Source organism: Ostrea edulis, chromosome 3 (assembly GCF_947568905.1).
Source record: "Ostrea edulis chromosome 3, xbOstEdul1.1, whole genome shotgun sequence".
NCBI lineage: Eukaryota > Metazoa > Mollusca > Bivalvia > Ostreida > Ostreidae > Ostrea > Ostrea edulis.
Window position 1 is genome coordinate 90,708,855 of NC_079166.1, and position 16,228 is coordinate 90,725,082.

The following is a 16,228-nucleotide window of genomic DNA, read 5'->3' on the forward strand; positions in this document are numbered from 1 at the left end:
GAATTCATCCTGTCGATGATTTTACGTATACATTGCTTAATGGCACATTGACATTATTCAATTTTGATGGTTTTCTAATGTACAACAATACGAAATGACCGCAATGTATCTATTCTTAAAATACGTTATCAAATGTACAACAATAAAAACGTGTTGCAAAATTTAAACCCAAACATCAGGATTAAAAACATTTCTTTTCAACAAATTGTAAACAATAAAGATTTGTTTTCGTTTACCTATAACGTCATAATATACGCTGTTTACTTTCCAATGACAGGGTATATGCATTATCATGACTTCATATTACATAAAATTGGTACGTAAACCACATGGAAGGAGCATATTGGCAATATTAGGTAAGTAAGAGGCCTACTATCGTTGTATATAGCATTTTTTTCGACCAATTGAATTCCAATATGTATTTTCTTTTATCTAGACAGGATAATAAATCTTAGAAATGAGACGCCGTTAATGTTAATTTTTACAAAAACTGAACGGATAAAGATTCTCGAGATGTTAAACAAGCATCTTCTTGTACTGTGAAAGGCTATTTCTATAGAAAACCCAAGCCATTTCGTATTAAGTATTTTTTATATGTACAGACTCTAAATGACTATATACAATTTCTACCTTCACATTCACAGGGAACATCTGCTTCTTAACATATATACATGTATATATAGTCTCACGATACAGTACTGTAGCGGGCAGTCGAAGGTTGAACTTGGACTGCCTCGCTAGAGAGATAGCTTTTCTAGTCATATGGTAGAGTGTCTCTCTTCATCACACAAGTTAAGCAACGGTGAGCGTTATTAGTACTTTGCTTGGTGATAGCTACAAGTTACAAATTGGTGGCAGCGTAGTGACTCTGGTGGTTGGTGGGAGGCCTGCTTCTGGTAGAGTCTCTTCGGAGCTCTGCATACGGACGTGGATTCGTCCGGGAACGATGGTGGTTTTCGTCGGGAACGGCGGATGCTGTTGCTGCGCAGATGTCAAACACTCAGAGAGGACTCACTCTAAACATCAGAAGGAATCTGTCCAGAGTAGGGGAAGTGTAGCGGGCAGTATAAGAGAGAACTTATACTGCGTCGCTAGTGAACTAGCTTTTCTAGTGATGTGGTAGAGTTTCTATCTTGATCACACACGGTAAACAACGGCGAGCGTGATCAACACTTGGCTGGGTGACCGCTACACCTTACGGTATAGTATATCATTCAACTAAAACGCTACATATTATACTTCTTCCAGTGTGAAAGTATGAAATATCTAAATACATACACAAATGATATGATTTACAAAACAAAATCGTGAGCATCTGCAAGTCACCATTAGCTGTGAAACTTTGTATCCTTGTTAGTGCTGTTTATTAATGGACTGGAAATGCATGAAAGGGGGAGTATTGCTTTCAACAGGGGTCGATGATCGCTCGAATTCATTACCAGGAAGTGTAACTTTGCTTTGTCGCACCTCTCGTTCTAGTTTCTTCTTTCTGTGGTAAGATAATATACAGTAAATTATCCTAGGTGATGTATCAATATATCAATGTTGTTATATTGCACATAATTTGATAGTCTGCATTAGTCTGTGCTGTTGTTGTACGATACACTTTCATAATGTTTTGGAAAACATTTTTCAGGATATTGAAGAGAGAGAAAATGTATGTACCAGTCAGTAAAAATAACAGAAAATAAAAACAAACAAATCAGGAAGAGGAACTACATGTACGTTTTTAAAAAAAATTGCACGCAGGATTCATCATTACTATGCCACCCTCTCAAAAAGACATGTTTGCAACTCATTAGCTATGTACAGCAGCTTATTGGTTACATGTACAACACAATCAGGATGACCTGTTTGAATATCGATCCCGACCCAGTATCAGACAAAGTTTAACATAGACGATGAGTGTTCCATCACCAAGAAATATGAGAAGAAATACCAGTCGTCAGTCATTCGGATATTACCTTTATTTATTTTTTTTTTTTTGCAGTTTGACAACTTTGAGCTTAAAGCAATTTTATGACATCTCACCTAAAACTAATGTCCTCTTTACATCGGCGAATAATCCTCAATGGGACATAAACAGCGATGAAACAAGAATGCAAAGATATGGATGTTAGATTATGCTTTTGTCATACTCTCTTCTTCATATTTAGAGTTATGATTGATTGATTGATTGATTGCTGTTTTCCACGACACTCAACATTTTTTCCAGTTATCTGATGGCGTCCAGTTTTTATTGGTGAAAGAGAGAACCCAGATACATTGTACGTGGGAAGAGACCACCGACCTTCCAAAAGTAAAATGCGAAACTTTCTCACTTACCAGCGCAAGCGGGATTCGAACTCGCAACGACAGAGGTGAGAGGCCGCGTGGTTTTGAGCGCGATGCCTGATCACTCGGCCACAGAGGCCTTCCGAGTTATGAGATTGATCACTATTCATTATCTTTACCTTTTATTTATATTTTCATCGCATAGGTACCGATTTCAGCTTTATATACCTTATTGCACATTGCATAATCACATTGTTAGTCATAGTGTATGTGGCCGGTAAACAGGGGATACTTACTCTTTTGATGCACATGATTCCACCTCTGATGGTTCATGCCTGTTCTACTTTTGATGCACATGATTCCACCTCTGATGGTTCATGCCTGTTCTACTCTCGAATTAACGTTTCATATGGGACTAAAGTTATAACAGGAAGGTGAAGATAACGAACAGTCGTCAATCTCATAACTCTATAAGCAATACAAAAGTCGGGTAAACACGGACCCCTGGATATACCAGAGGCGGGGTTATGTACCTTGGATGAGTACTCATCCTCTGTAGACCGGTTACACCCGCCATATATATATTTTTCAATCTGAAAATTTCATTTTGCTACGAAAATGGACTATTGCAATAGTTGTGCTTGAAACTTTAACCATTGTCATTGAAAAAATTATGCATTACTGAAGAGAAATTACCAATTTTGATGCACCAGATGTGCAATCTGGCGCATCAAAATTGGTAACGTATAAGTTTTACACTATGAGCCCTGGGTCGAAACCTCTGCTGGTAGACTGTTAGTCCCCGAGGGTCTCTACAGCTCAGTAGCTAAGTACTTCGTTACTAGCTTGAAAATATGGATATATATTTAATTGCTCTTCCAAAATTTAGAAATTCATTTCAAAATTAAGGTTATCTCCCTCATGCATAGCTCATATCCTGAGACGAATTTGATTGTTATTTCGGATTTCCAACATTTCGGTTGAGCATCACTGAAGATATATTATTTGTCGACATGCGCACCTGGTACATCAAAATTGGTACCGTACAAGTTTTACATTATGTCAATTTAATATAAAGATTTCCGGTTTTTTAATATATAGCATGGTATAGAAATCAATTTTTGAACGGGAAGACAATAATGTAATTTTGCTTCATTCGGAGGCTCTGGGTTGGTTTAATAACACAGATATTCATAACAAACGTTTATAAACTTTATTTTTTCCCTCATTGAAATGATAATTCCCAATTTTGCAACAAAACTTTTCGACGCAAAAATTAGCTTTGAAGGGAGTGCTTGCTGTTTGTTATGTCCACTGTAATTTCAGAGAGTAATGACAGGTAAAGAAATTCGGATCTGGATAAAAAGGGATTTCGACAGTCATGTGTAAGAATTTTCATCAAATGTCATATAGCTAATATGACTATTCCCACCTGCCAAGTCAAACTTGGTAGAATTCAGTCTTCCACCACTGGGTCAAATGTTGTCTGATTTGTTTCATACCGATTGTTAAGCCGTATTTGGCACACTGATTTTGACTGCGGATAACTCCATTTACCTGATCAGGATATAGGGCTCACGGCGGGTGTGACCAGTCAACAGGAGATGCTTATTCCTCCGAGGCACCTGATCCCACCTCTGATGTATTCAGGGGTCCGTGTTTGCCTAACTATCTATTTTGTATTGCCTATAGGAGTTATGAGATTGATCACTGTTCGTTATCTTCACCTTGCATAAATCCATAGTGGTGAAACCAATGACCTGATCTATACGACAATAAACGTCTTTTGTGCAGCACAAAATTGTAAACTTAGTTGAGCATAGGTGATACACTATTTATATCTTTTTTTCGTTCTCGATTCACCCTCTTTGACAAATTATGACAACTATCATGTGTTTCAATGTGATAATTTTCTATTTTTGACAATGGCATTGTGACATATTATCATAATACTGCATAGCATTGGACATTCATATTAATATCTTCAATAATACAGTAACAAATGTAATGTTTCTGCAAATTAAGGGTAGCTCTTAAACACTATTCATTATCAACGAATTTGATGCTTACTTGTAAACGTAGAAGATGATCACCACAGTGACAACGGAAATAACGGCCACGAGCAATACAACTGTCACAATGGCAACGATGTACTTCGATTTTAAATCTATAACAAAACCAAAAAAAAAAAAAAGGATTATTCCGAGAAAATCTCTGCTTAAAAATAGCATGCTTCCATTTGACTGCAACATAAATGATTCAATTCAGATTAGAGGTAAATGTGTGTAAGGAATATTTATACGAATCAAATCTGATATGTACATGCACATTGGCATCAACGTATATACACCCAACAATGGCTTTTCAATGATAGTATTCATTCAGCTACTGTAGAATCATTTAAATTTGCGGGGCCAATTTTCGTGCATTGCTGAATTTTTACAGGTTTGTGGGGACGTAATTTCGTGGATTTATCTATTTGAAATATATATTATATGGTTTGTGGGAACATAATTTTGTGGATTTATATATTTGTAATATATATGATGTAAATTCGTGGGTGAGGGGTACCCATGAATTTCACGAATATTAAGCCACCACGAATTCTAATGATTCCCCAGTATATGATACATCAATGTAAACTTACAGTCTGTCAAAACAAGGCACACGACACAAACAATGTGTGACAAAGAACCTGTATTATGTGAGAGGTCACTGAATTTTACAAAATTTAAGCATATTCCTTGAGTTAAGCCAACGTTACGTTTGGCTTTCACAAAGTCTCACGTGTATATGCGCTAGCTCTTAAACGAATGCTAAGGAAGAAACTGACTTACCGATCATGATTGTCAGTAAAACCATGACATTAGAAAATTCGATAGATAAAGTAGATGGAAACAGAGATGGGGTTGTTTCATGTCTTAAGATCTGTCTGACATTATTCATTAATTATTCAACCAATTTGTAGAAACATTTGATGGTATGTATTTAAGTACAATATTATTGATATGAAAAATGGAGTGTTTAAAACATTATGCAGAAAGAAAAACCGACCAACATATTTTGGTAAAAAACCGAGATTTTTTCCTCTTGATTTTAGGCTTTATAATCATTCATAATCGTGTGACCGCTCGACATGGGATGCTTACTCCTCCGAGGCACTTGGTCCCATTATAATGTATTTGATTATAGATTATGGATTATAATGTACAAATAATGTATCACCTATTTCGTCTTGCTTTTAATGTGTGATCTGTGATTCGGTTTTCATGTCTATTTATTACCTTTTCCTTAGAACATTTATACCAATAGTGTTTTAGTTTTAACGTAACATTTTAGAGTGCTTTCTAGACACTTTGTATATTATTGTTCTACAAAAAAAAAACAAAAAAAAAAAAAAAACTAAACAAAATAAAAACCAAAAAAAAAAACCAACCAAAAATCCCGTTTACTATCGATCTTAATAGTAATCTTTTATATTGATGATTTTATAAATGTAAGATTGTATGTCATTGCGTTATTCAATTTAATTTAAATGGAAAGGCAACTCTAACCACACTGTTGTCTTTATGAATACAGTATTACTTACTGATGTCGTAAATGACAGTCTTTAACAACAAAAATATTTGCTTAACAATTAAATCAATTTTAATATATCTTATATTTCAAATTACTCGCCGTTAAGAAAGTGCCCATTGAAATTTAATTTATTATGTCACACTGTCTGTTCCGATTATTTCATCAGCAGCATTGTAAACATGACAAGTCACGAACAGTGAAATTTGGGGCCTTATAGATTTGAATCCTTTCTTGTGCAAAAAGAAGACGTTCAGTCGAGCCACAGACCAGGCAGATTGTACTCGTTTCTTCATACATGTAAATGTCTCAAACTCCAACTTGTCATTACGAAAATGATGGATCAACAGTTCACATACTACTTTCTTTTTAAATAACTTTGTTGAGTCAGGAATTTCGGGGGGAAACCTTTTTCACATCTCCCCTTAGCATTGGTGTAATTAACTGCTTGACAGGAAGGCATCAACCTATTTATTCGTAAAATATACAAACATGCGCATCTTTGATGATCTCTGAATCTCATGAACACGCGAATAGACGGTGTGACGACAAAATTGTTCATTTTTGTGGTCTTGAATACAAAAGAGTTCCGTATCATGGCAGTCTCTATAGATGGCGAGAATTGCAATTTTGAACGTTTTAAAACTGGTACTGAAGCTTATCTAGGCCGTATATCAACAAAATGGTATGATAAAGCTTTATCATATAATTAATCATATCATTTATCATGTAAAATTATTTGGGCTGCCTTTCCCTTTAATTGTGTGGGTTTTTTTCATCATTGCCTTCCTAACCTCTACCCTTATAAAGCGCTTTAGAGTGATTTGTTTGATATAAGGTGCTATACAAATTCTATTTATTATCCTTTTATTATTACCCCCACCTCCAGTATTTTTAGGTTTCCGTGTTTGTCCAACTCTCTATTTTATATTGCTTATGCATGGTGAAGATAACGAACAGTGATCAATCTCATAACTCCTACAAGCAATACAAAATAGATAGTTGGGCAAACACGGACCCCTGGACACACCAGAATTATGAGTTATGAGATCAATCACTGTTCGTTATGTTCACTTTTCATATAAAACGTATCTAAACACTTCAAGTACAGAATGTATGCAGAAAAATAGAAACATTTTATGTGGAAATGATTTAGAATGTCATATAGAATGTAACTGACATTGCGGAAAGTTTATGTTCATGGCGGCGTAATGATCACGTTTGATAACATTTTCATGCTCACAAGAAGCACCCGGAGTGAGTCAATAGCTGTTATCAATTAGCAACACATGGTGTCATGCAAAGAGTGTGATTGGAATCTAACATTACTGAGGACAGGACGGGGGTTGATGAGTGCATTAACTGTTATGCATATCAATATGAATATTATACGTATAGTATAGACAAATATGCTGTATCTACATACACATGATTGTGAATACCAAGTAAGCTGCATACAACATTGACCACCAGCTATAAGATTTTTATGGTGTAAATATTTACTAAACTGGACTGTAAATGTATTCGGGTATTAACATACCGTTGTAATCTTTGCTTGGAACATATTTGCTTTCAGTCGTTGTGGTGGGAATCGTGCTAGTAGTTGGATATTCACACGATCCGTTAGTACCTGCAAAACATGAATAGTTATAGTAATTAGATATTCATGAAAAGTGAAGATAACGAACAGTAATCAATCTCATAACTCCTACAAGCAAAACAAACTATATTGTTGGGCAAACACGGACCACTGGACACTCCAGAGGTGGGATCAGGTGCCTAGGAGTAGTAAGAATTCCCTGTCGACCGGTCACACCCGCTGTGAGCCTTAAATCCTGATCAGATAAATGGAGCTATCCGTAATCAAAACCAGCGTCCCAAATATTCATAAACACAATGAAATGTGTCTGATTTTCCTCCGAGCCGCTACTACCTATTACACATCAGTAGCGGGGCGATGTCTCTACTGACTAAAGCGCGCGAAATAATCCGAGCTAAATCTAACCTTAATCTAAACGATTAAAAAATAGCACCATTTCCAAAATCCCTTCGTCAACAGTAGCGGATATCTCATTCACACTTTGAACTAAGATTGTGAACTTACGTGGATTGTCGCCCCAATCTTATAGTATCGTAACTCTAAAATGCCGTGTACCATTAGGCCTAGCATTTAACGAATTGCAATATTGATAAAAGGCAGGGCAAGACAATTTGTGGCGTAATGTCTACGCTTTTGTACGTCATAAAGGAAGAAGCATTGTCTATGAGAAGCAGTGTATTTTGGATATTTGACAGTGTAAGTAACGGTCCCCTTTTTACCAACACATGTAAGGTTTATGGCCGGATACCCATTATAGCTATCATTTCCTTACGATTGCTAAACATTGTACTCAATAGGATGAAAACAAAACAGCGATCAATGTTAAATTCTGTTCTTCCTGTAACGATTGCAAAATTTAAAGACGTACAAATACGAACCCCTAGACACATCAAAGGCTTGGTCATGTGCCGAGGAGTAAACATCCCCTACTGACAGGTTACATCTAACATGAGTTATTTATCTCGATCAGATAAAATACGTCAAGCTGACATGATCTTTATACAGCGGCTGATTGTGGTTGCACAATGCTCCATTTACCCGATCGGGATATAGGGATCACGGCAAACGCAGCCGGTTGACGGGAATGTTTCCTTCTCCCGGGCGCCCGATCCCGACTCCCATGTGTTTAGGGGTCCGTGCTTGCCATGCTTTTTATTTTTTGGGAGTTGTTGATTGGTCGCAGTTCCTTATGACGGTATATGTTGTAAATGAAAAAGTTAAAAAAAAATAGCCATTATCACATGATAGACATGTTCTCGTACATTGTCATCGTGTTATCATTTTTTTTATGCATACCAAAGCAGATTCTCTCGGGACAGGCGTTTGATGCTGGCAGACAGTATACGTAATGTGTCCCACAGTTCTTTATTTGGATTTCATATGTTCGCGAACAACAATGAGAAAATCCAGTTTTACAAAGTTTTTCTGTGACGATACCATCTCCAAAAGTCGGCAACGATCCTGAATTATGAATGCAGTACATTACATTATAGTGAAGTTTAAGAGGCAAAACCTTCAGAGACTTTACATACCTTACCTTTTAACTTTCTCTTATCTGTAAGTTATATAAGTATCACTGAGCTACTGAGGCTGGTAAAGAAAATTAGATTAGTCATTCGTGTATTTTCTATCATTTCTTGATGATAATTGAGAATGAATGACAAAAATAAATTCAATGCATCTCCATTTATGAAAATAACATGCTTGTGTAGATATTTATACAAGCCCATCTAGATCTATATTTATACACAGACTAGATTTGTAATGGTTGTATATAAATCAGTACTAAACCATTACACCCTTTTCGCAATGTACCATAAATCACAGTGTTTACACATTTTGTAATTCATGTAATATAAACACGGTTAAACCAGATTGGATATCGTGTTGCCTTTAGTATTGTAAAGCTGGAGGTCAATAAAACTATATCGAGCCAAATGAGAAGAGGAAAACAAACCAGTTGCAATACACCTTCGTTTTAGATTACAAGACAACAGGTCTGAACATGAATACCGTTAAACCAGACTGTATACACCGCTCCACAGCTTAGACGGTCTGGACACTGGTTAAGTATCGGGTTGTCTGCCTCGTACCATCCCGGCGTGATGTATCTGTCACAAGGTGAATGTACACCGTCATGTTTACAGTTCTCTGTTCTAGCGTAGGGTTCAAAGAGAGTACCGGCCTGCGTACAGGGATCTTAATGAAGATAAAACAAAGAAAAGAAAGACCATAGGGATCTAAGAGAATAACATCACACATATGCAACAACCGAGGAGAACGACAATTTCTTCTCTGCATTCTCAATAAAGAAATTATTCTTATGTTGATTAAATCAAAGAACTAAAACATACGCCATTTGTCTGTTACGACTCTATTCGACTATTGACGGTATCTAAAAATAAAGATTAGTGTCGCACAGAAATCTGTGGGAAAATGTGCACATTGCATATAACGAGGAAACAATTATTCTAAAAGTGAGTTAATTAAGTACACAGACGCTCTGGCAAACATGTGGGCTAATTAAGTACACAGAGACTCTGACAAACATGTGAGTTAATTAAACACATAGAGGCTCTGACAAACATGTGAGTTAATTAAGTACACAGAGACTCTGACAAACATGTGAGTTAATTAAACACATAGAGGCTCTGACAAACATGTGAGTTAATTAAGTACACAGAGGCTCTGACAAACATGTGAGTTAATTAAGTACACAGAGGCTCTGACAAACATGTGAGTTAATTAAGTACATCGAGACTCTGACAAACATGTGAGTTAATTAAGTACACAGAGGCTCTGACAAACATGTGAGTTAATTAAACACATAGAGGCTCTGATAACCATGTGAGTTAATTAAGTACACAGAGGCTCTGACAAACATGTGAGTTAATTAAGTACACAGAGGCTCTGACAAACATGTGAGTTAATTAAGTACACAGAGGCTCTGACAAACGTGAATCTGATGGACAGATGACCAGGCATACATAATTCATTCAAAAACTTCTACCTGAGAAGAAAGAAAGCTCTTGTTGTAGCTTTTAATTCGACAGGTAAATGTATCGACGACTTTTTACTTGTAACCAATACTAATTTTCATACATACGTCGAGTCGAAACTCGAAATGAAATACATCACAGAGTCGTCCGACTTTGCTTCATGCTTAGATATTTTATTGAAAGTAGATGATAATGGCAAACTAGCAACTCAACTTTATGACAAATCCGATGATTTCAATTTCCCCATCGTCAACTTCCCATATTAATGTGCCAATGTTCTATATGGTGTTTCTATGTCTAAAATGATTTCATATGCAAGAGGTTGTTCGATGTAGTGTCAGTTTTTAAATCGAGTCAGGATATTGCGAAATAAGTTGATGACGCAATGGTTTCAACACTCTCGTTGAAAGTCAGCATTTCGTAAACTACAATGTTGTTATCATGATGTAGTTAACCAACACATCCTATCATTGAGTCAAAATGTTGTCTGACGTCTTTCATACCGATTGTTAGGCTATTCTTGTCACACTGATTTTGAATACGGATAACTCCGTGTACCTGATCAAGATATAGTACCCATGGCGGATGTGACCGGTCGACAAGGGATGCACACTTTTCAAAGGGATGTTATCTCACCTTTTGTTTGTCCAGGGATCCATGTTTGCCCACGTCTCTATTTTGTATTGGTTAGAGGAGTTATGGGATTGATTACTGTTCGCTATCTTCACATTTCTCCACAATTCAAGACCCGAATACATATTCATTAAATCAAAACAATAGAAAATAAAGCTGAAATACAGCACTAATGCTACTTCAGACAATGTATCTGCGATCACATAACATCGTATATGCATTTGATATATGCAAGGTGAAGATAACGAACAGTGATCAATCTCATAACTCCTACAAGCAATACAAATTAGATAGTTGGGCAAACACGGACCCCTGGACACACCAGAGGTGTATTATCTTTGTAAAGTCGGTTGTTGTTCTATTATTTACATTTTCATTTCATTTTTTGTCAGAATCACTGTGGTGAAATGGACTTTCATTTTAATTTGTAAATATGTCAAACTCGAAAAATGTTTGAAATGTAAGAATAATATTAAATATCGCCTTGATTAATTATGCATTTAACACATGGCATTAATACCGAGGTACTGACTGATAGAAAGCCAATATAGGAGAACTGTTAATGTTAGTCACTCCCTTCAACGCAATTGAAAGGGTAAATTGAAATTTGATTCTCGCTATTAATCGATTGGTTGAATATTTCCTAATAAGACATTTGAAAATGAGGATGGAATTACAGAAAAAATAAGAACATGTGAGAAATTATTCATGCAGCCTTTTGTTGAGTTTACCGAATTTATCCGAATCGTTAATGTATTTGTAATAATGAAATAGACACTTTGCATTAAACGTACATTGAAATAACAAATAAATCACGCGTGTGCAACAACTTGGGAGAAAGATTTTTTTGCCTTCCCAATGAACAAATGATTCACATGTTGATGAAATCAAAGAACTAAGACATACGCTATTTGTCTGTTACATGTACAACTCTATTCGACTATTGACGATATTTCAAAATAAAGATCAGTGTCGCACAGAAGTCGGGAGGAAAATGTAGACATCGCTATTGTTGAAAATAATAAATTTGTCCTAAAAGCGAATTCATGAGACACATATAGGCTCCTACAAAGAAAGATCGGGCGGACAGTTGACCAGACATAGATAAGTTTACAAAAAATTCTACATATATAATTTTCCATCATATGAATATTAAAAGAAGAATAGAGTGTTGGGGAATTTAAACTAAAATTTATATGGACAACAGTTAAAAGCGAAAGCGGTCATTTTTATAAATGCAAAGATGAAAAGTGTAAATAACAAAGAGTTACCAATCTCATAACTCCTATAACCAATACAAAAGAAAGTGTTGGGTAAACATGGATCCCTGGACAAACAAGAGGTGAGATAACGTCCCTATGAAAAGTATGCATCCCTTGTCCACCTGTCACACCCGCCATGAACCCTATATCTTGATTAGGTAAACGTTGTTACTCGTGGTCAAAATCATTGTGCCACGAACGGCCTAGCAATAGGCATAAAGCACGTCAGACAGCATTTGTCCCAGGATAGGTTCTATTGGTAAACTAGATCATTATAACAACCATAACATTTGCGAAATGTTGAATTTAAACCAGATTGTTGAAACCCCTGTAACACGAACTTGTTTGTCAGCATACGTGTTAAAGCAGGCAGTTCATGAAAATGTAAATCTTTGGGCCGATGGAGATATTTCCCAGAATGACACAGGTCAAAATGTAATCATGGAACCAAAAGCTACAGAAAATACTGACTTCAATAAAAACATTCCAGATTTGAATATCCCTGCAAGGTGTGTGTGTGTGACCGGTATGCTTACTCCTCTTAGGCACCTGATCCCACATCTGGTGTGTCCAGGTGTCCGTGTTTGCCCAACAATCAATTTTGCAATGCTTATAGGAGTTATGAGACTGATTACTGTTCGTTATCTTCAGCTTGCATATGCACTTGGATACGAACTCTTTTATAGCCTGCATAATTATAGCAATACTTTGTCATATTACAAGTGATTCATTTCAAATTCCTATTCATGTTATAAAATCATTAGCAATACACGGATATATCAGATGTAGGTTAAGAAGCATGGGAGGAGTAAACATTCTCTATTGACAAGTCAGATCAATCGAGAGCTCGAAGCGAGTCAACAAATTAAGAATTTAAATGAAAAATATTTTAGATATTTACGTTATAATGATGATATACGTACAATTCAAAGTCGAGAAAAAGATCTTGGACAATTGAAGCTTTTTAAAAAACCGAGTAAATCAATCATTTGTAACAACCAACGAAAAAGACGACTTCTTTTCTGATTTTTATGAGCACTGATCCATGTGTTCCCTATCAATTGTTAAGTCGTTCTTAACACTGTTATTTTGACTACGAATTATTCCATTTTCCTAATCAAGATATAGAGTTTACGGTGGGTATGATCGGTCATTTAAGCAAGGCTTCTTACTCGTCCCTGGTACCCTGATTCAACCCGCGGTATGTCCATGTGGCTGCTTTTGTCCTACTCACATTTTTGAATTCTGTATAGGATTTATGAGATTGAACGCAGGTGTCGATGAAATTAAAGTACTTGAATATATCCTGATTGTGTGTTGCAGTTTGGTCCAGGAGTTGTGGTTATATCAGTGATTCACAGAAAAGAGCATAGAAATATAGACATTGTGTATTATTTGAAAAAGTAGATTAAAGTTAAAAGGACCTGATCAAGAAGATTGTAAGTCAGACAAATGCATCGTTCCTTGTCGTCCCTCCGAGAAACATTCAGAAAGACGGATACTATCCCTCCAAAGAAAATATTGACAAAACAGAAGTTGTCCTTCCACAAAGACACAGATATACAAATAGGTTATCCGTTCATTGAGACAGTGACAACGACAATAACTGAACCTCCCAAAGTTCACAACACTATATATCAGCACTGTTCTGTTGATTAAGAGTGTGAAGAAGTATGGTTTCTTTAAGCATGCAAGGTGAAGATAACGAACAGTGATCAATCTCATAACTCCTACAAGCAATACAAAATAGATAGTTGGGCAAATACGGACCCCTGGACACACCAGAGGTGGGATCAGGTGCCTAAGAGGAGTAAGTATCCCCTGTTGACCGGTCACACCCGCCGTGAAGCCCCATTTCCTGATCAGGTAAACGGAGTTATCCGCAGTCAAATCAGTGTGCCAAGAACGGCTTAACAATCGGTATGAAACACGTCAGACAGCATTTGACCCAATGCGAGGTTGTATTGACGAACTAGATCGTTATAACGACCATAGAATTTGCGAAATGCTGACTTCAATCGAGACTGTTGAAATCCCTGTACCATCAACTTGTTTGTCAGTAGCTTACCTCGATTTAAAAACTTACTATACCCAGAACAAGCTCTTGCATATCGAATCAGTTGAGATATATAAACACCATATGCAGGTGATAATGGAATATTGCTACATAAATGTGGGAAGTTGACGATGGAGAAGCTGAAATCATCCCGTTTGTCATACAGTTGAGTTGTCAGTTTGCCGTTAATGTCTACTTTCAATAAAATATCTAAGTATGAAGCAGAAGTGGACGACTCTGTGGTGTCCTTTATTTCGAGCTCACAGGGATATATCAAATCGACATATGAATGAAAGCTATCATTGTTAATAGACAAAACGTCATCGATATATCTAAAAGTCGAATTGAAGGTCACAGCGAGAGATTTTTTCTTCTCACGTAGAAGTTTTTGAATAAATTCTGCTTCATATGAATATAAAAACAGGTCAGCTAACAAAGGAGCACAATTCGTGCCCATGGGAATTCCAACAGACTGTTGGAAGACCTGATCACCAAAGACCACGAAGATATTGTCAATGAGGAACTCTAGCATATTTTTTATTTCAACTTCAGAGTACTTGTGCGTGGAATCAGAGTGGTGTTTAACAAAGTAAGTTTTTGAATGACTGATCACTAGATATGAATATTTCCGTTTTCCGTTTTTGTTGAAGAAACAACTGTCTATGATGTCAAAAAGTCAAGTCTTTAATTTATCGTGAGGATGGTCGTGTATAGTGTTGAAAAATTATAGGTTTTAATGCTATTGATTAGGGAAAAATTCTGTGATTTCAAGTTTACTAAAAGTTCTTTAGAATTTTTTAGAATCCACATTTGATTAACACCACTTCTGGCATATGTAGTCGCACAGTAAGTTTGAAGTTTCTCCTTCACAGCTGTTAACATTTTTGTGAGGAGCAAAGATAGGGGATTGGTAGAGCACTTACTAGATCCAGCAATGTATCTTTGTTTGTAAGGGTTTTTATGTAGTTTAGGAATCCAGTATAGGTACGGTAACTCATATTCATTCGACCTATTGACTGGAATATTAAATGTGTCTAAAACTGAAGCATGGTTTTGAAGAATTTCGTCTTTTGAAAGGGCAGTTGGAGTATAAGTATGATTACCAAAGGTGGAATTAATGCAAAGTTCGTTTAAAATACAGTTGTAGTAATGAGCCTAACAAACAAAGACAATCAAAAAAAAAATGGACATATTATATTGTAAATACATTATGCAGTGATAAATTGTACACTCTGGGAGAGAATTTATGTACAGAATACAAAAGAAGTCCGAAAGGGATATTGATTTTAGCGTTTTTATTTTTGATGAAAGTAGAGTTTATAATATATTGATGATTACTGTCACGATATTATTAGAAAATATACTAGTTGATAAGAATGAATAATGATAAAATCTGTATAGTAATAAAGTTCACAACGTGCTTTAAAGGGATGCTTGGTAAAAATATCTTTATCTCTTGTTTTCATGGAAATTTAAAAGTAGTGTCTAGAAATCATGTAGTCCCGGAAGCATTATCGAAGTATGATCGTTCCTTAATGAGTCAATAGCACGAGAAAAGAAAACAAATTGTATTGGCACCATAAAAGGTTTAGATTATGACCCCTGGGTCGAGGCTTCTGCTGGTGGACTGTTAGTCCCCGAGGGTCTCTACAGCGCAGTAGCTAAGCACTTCGTTACTAGCTTGAAAATACGGATGTATGTTTAATTGCTGTGATAAAATTTAGAAATTCATTTCAAAATTAAGGATTATCTCCCTCATACATAGCTCTTATCCTTAGACGAATTTGACTTCACTTTTTGGCACTCTGTTTTTCCCTATAATAGTTCT

At 36.1% G+C, this 16,228-nt stretch overlaps 1 protein-coding gene across 1 annotated transcript in view; it reads right to left on the reverse strand.

Moving 5' to 3' along the window:
• The window catches only part of LOC130052998 (uncharacterized), a 90,793-nt gene extending 81,768 nt beyond the window's left edge, over nucleotides 1-9,025 (reverse strand). Inside the window, exons 1-4 of the mRNA XM_056159390.1 lie at nucleotides 8,747-9,025; nucleotides 7,391-7,480; nucleotides 4,345-4,441; nucleotides 672-1,489 (exon numbers count right to left, since the gene is read on the reverse strand). Of these exons, the coding sequence (XP_056015365.1) occupies nucleotides 1,354-1,489; nucleotides 4,345-4,441; nucleotides 7,391-7,480; nucleotides 8,747-8,933 (510 nt within the window). The 5' untranslated portion in view covers nucleotides 8,934-9,025 and the 3' untranslated portion in view covers nucleotides 672-1,353. The remainder of the gene's footprint in view (nucleotides 1-671; nucleotides 1,490-4,344; nucleotides 4,442-7,390; nucleotides 7,481-8,746) is intronic.
• Between the last annotated feature and the right edge of the window lie 7,203 nt (nucleotides 9,026-16,228).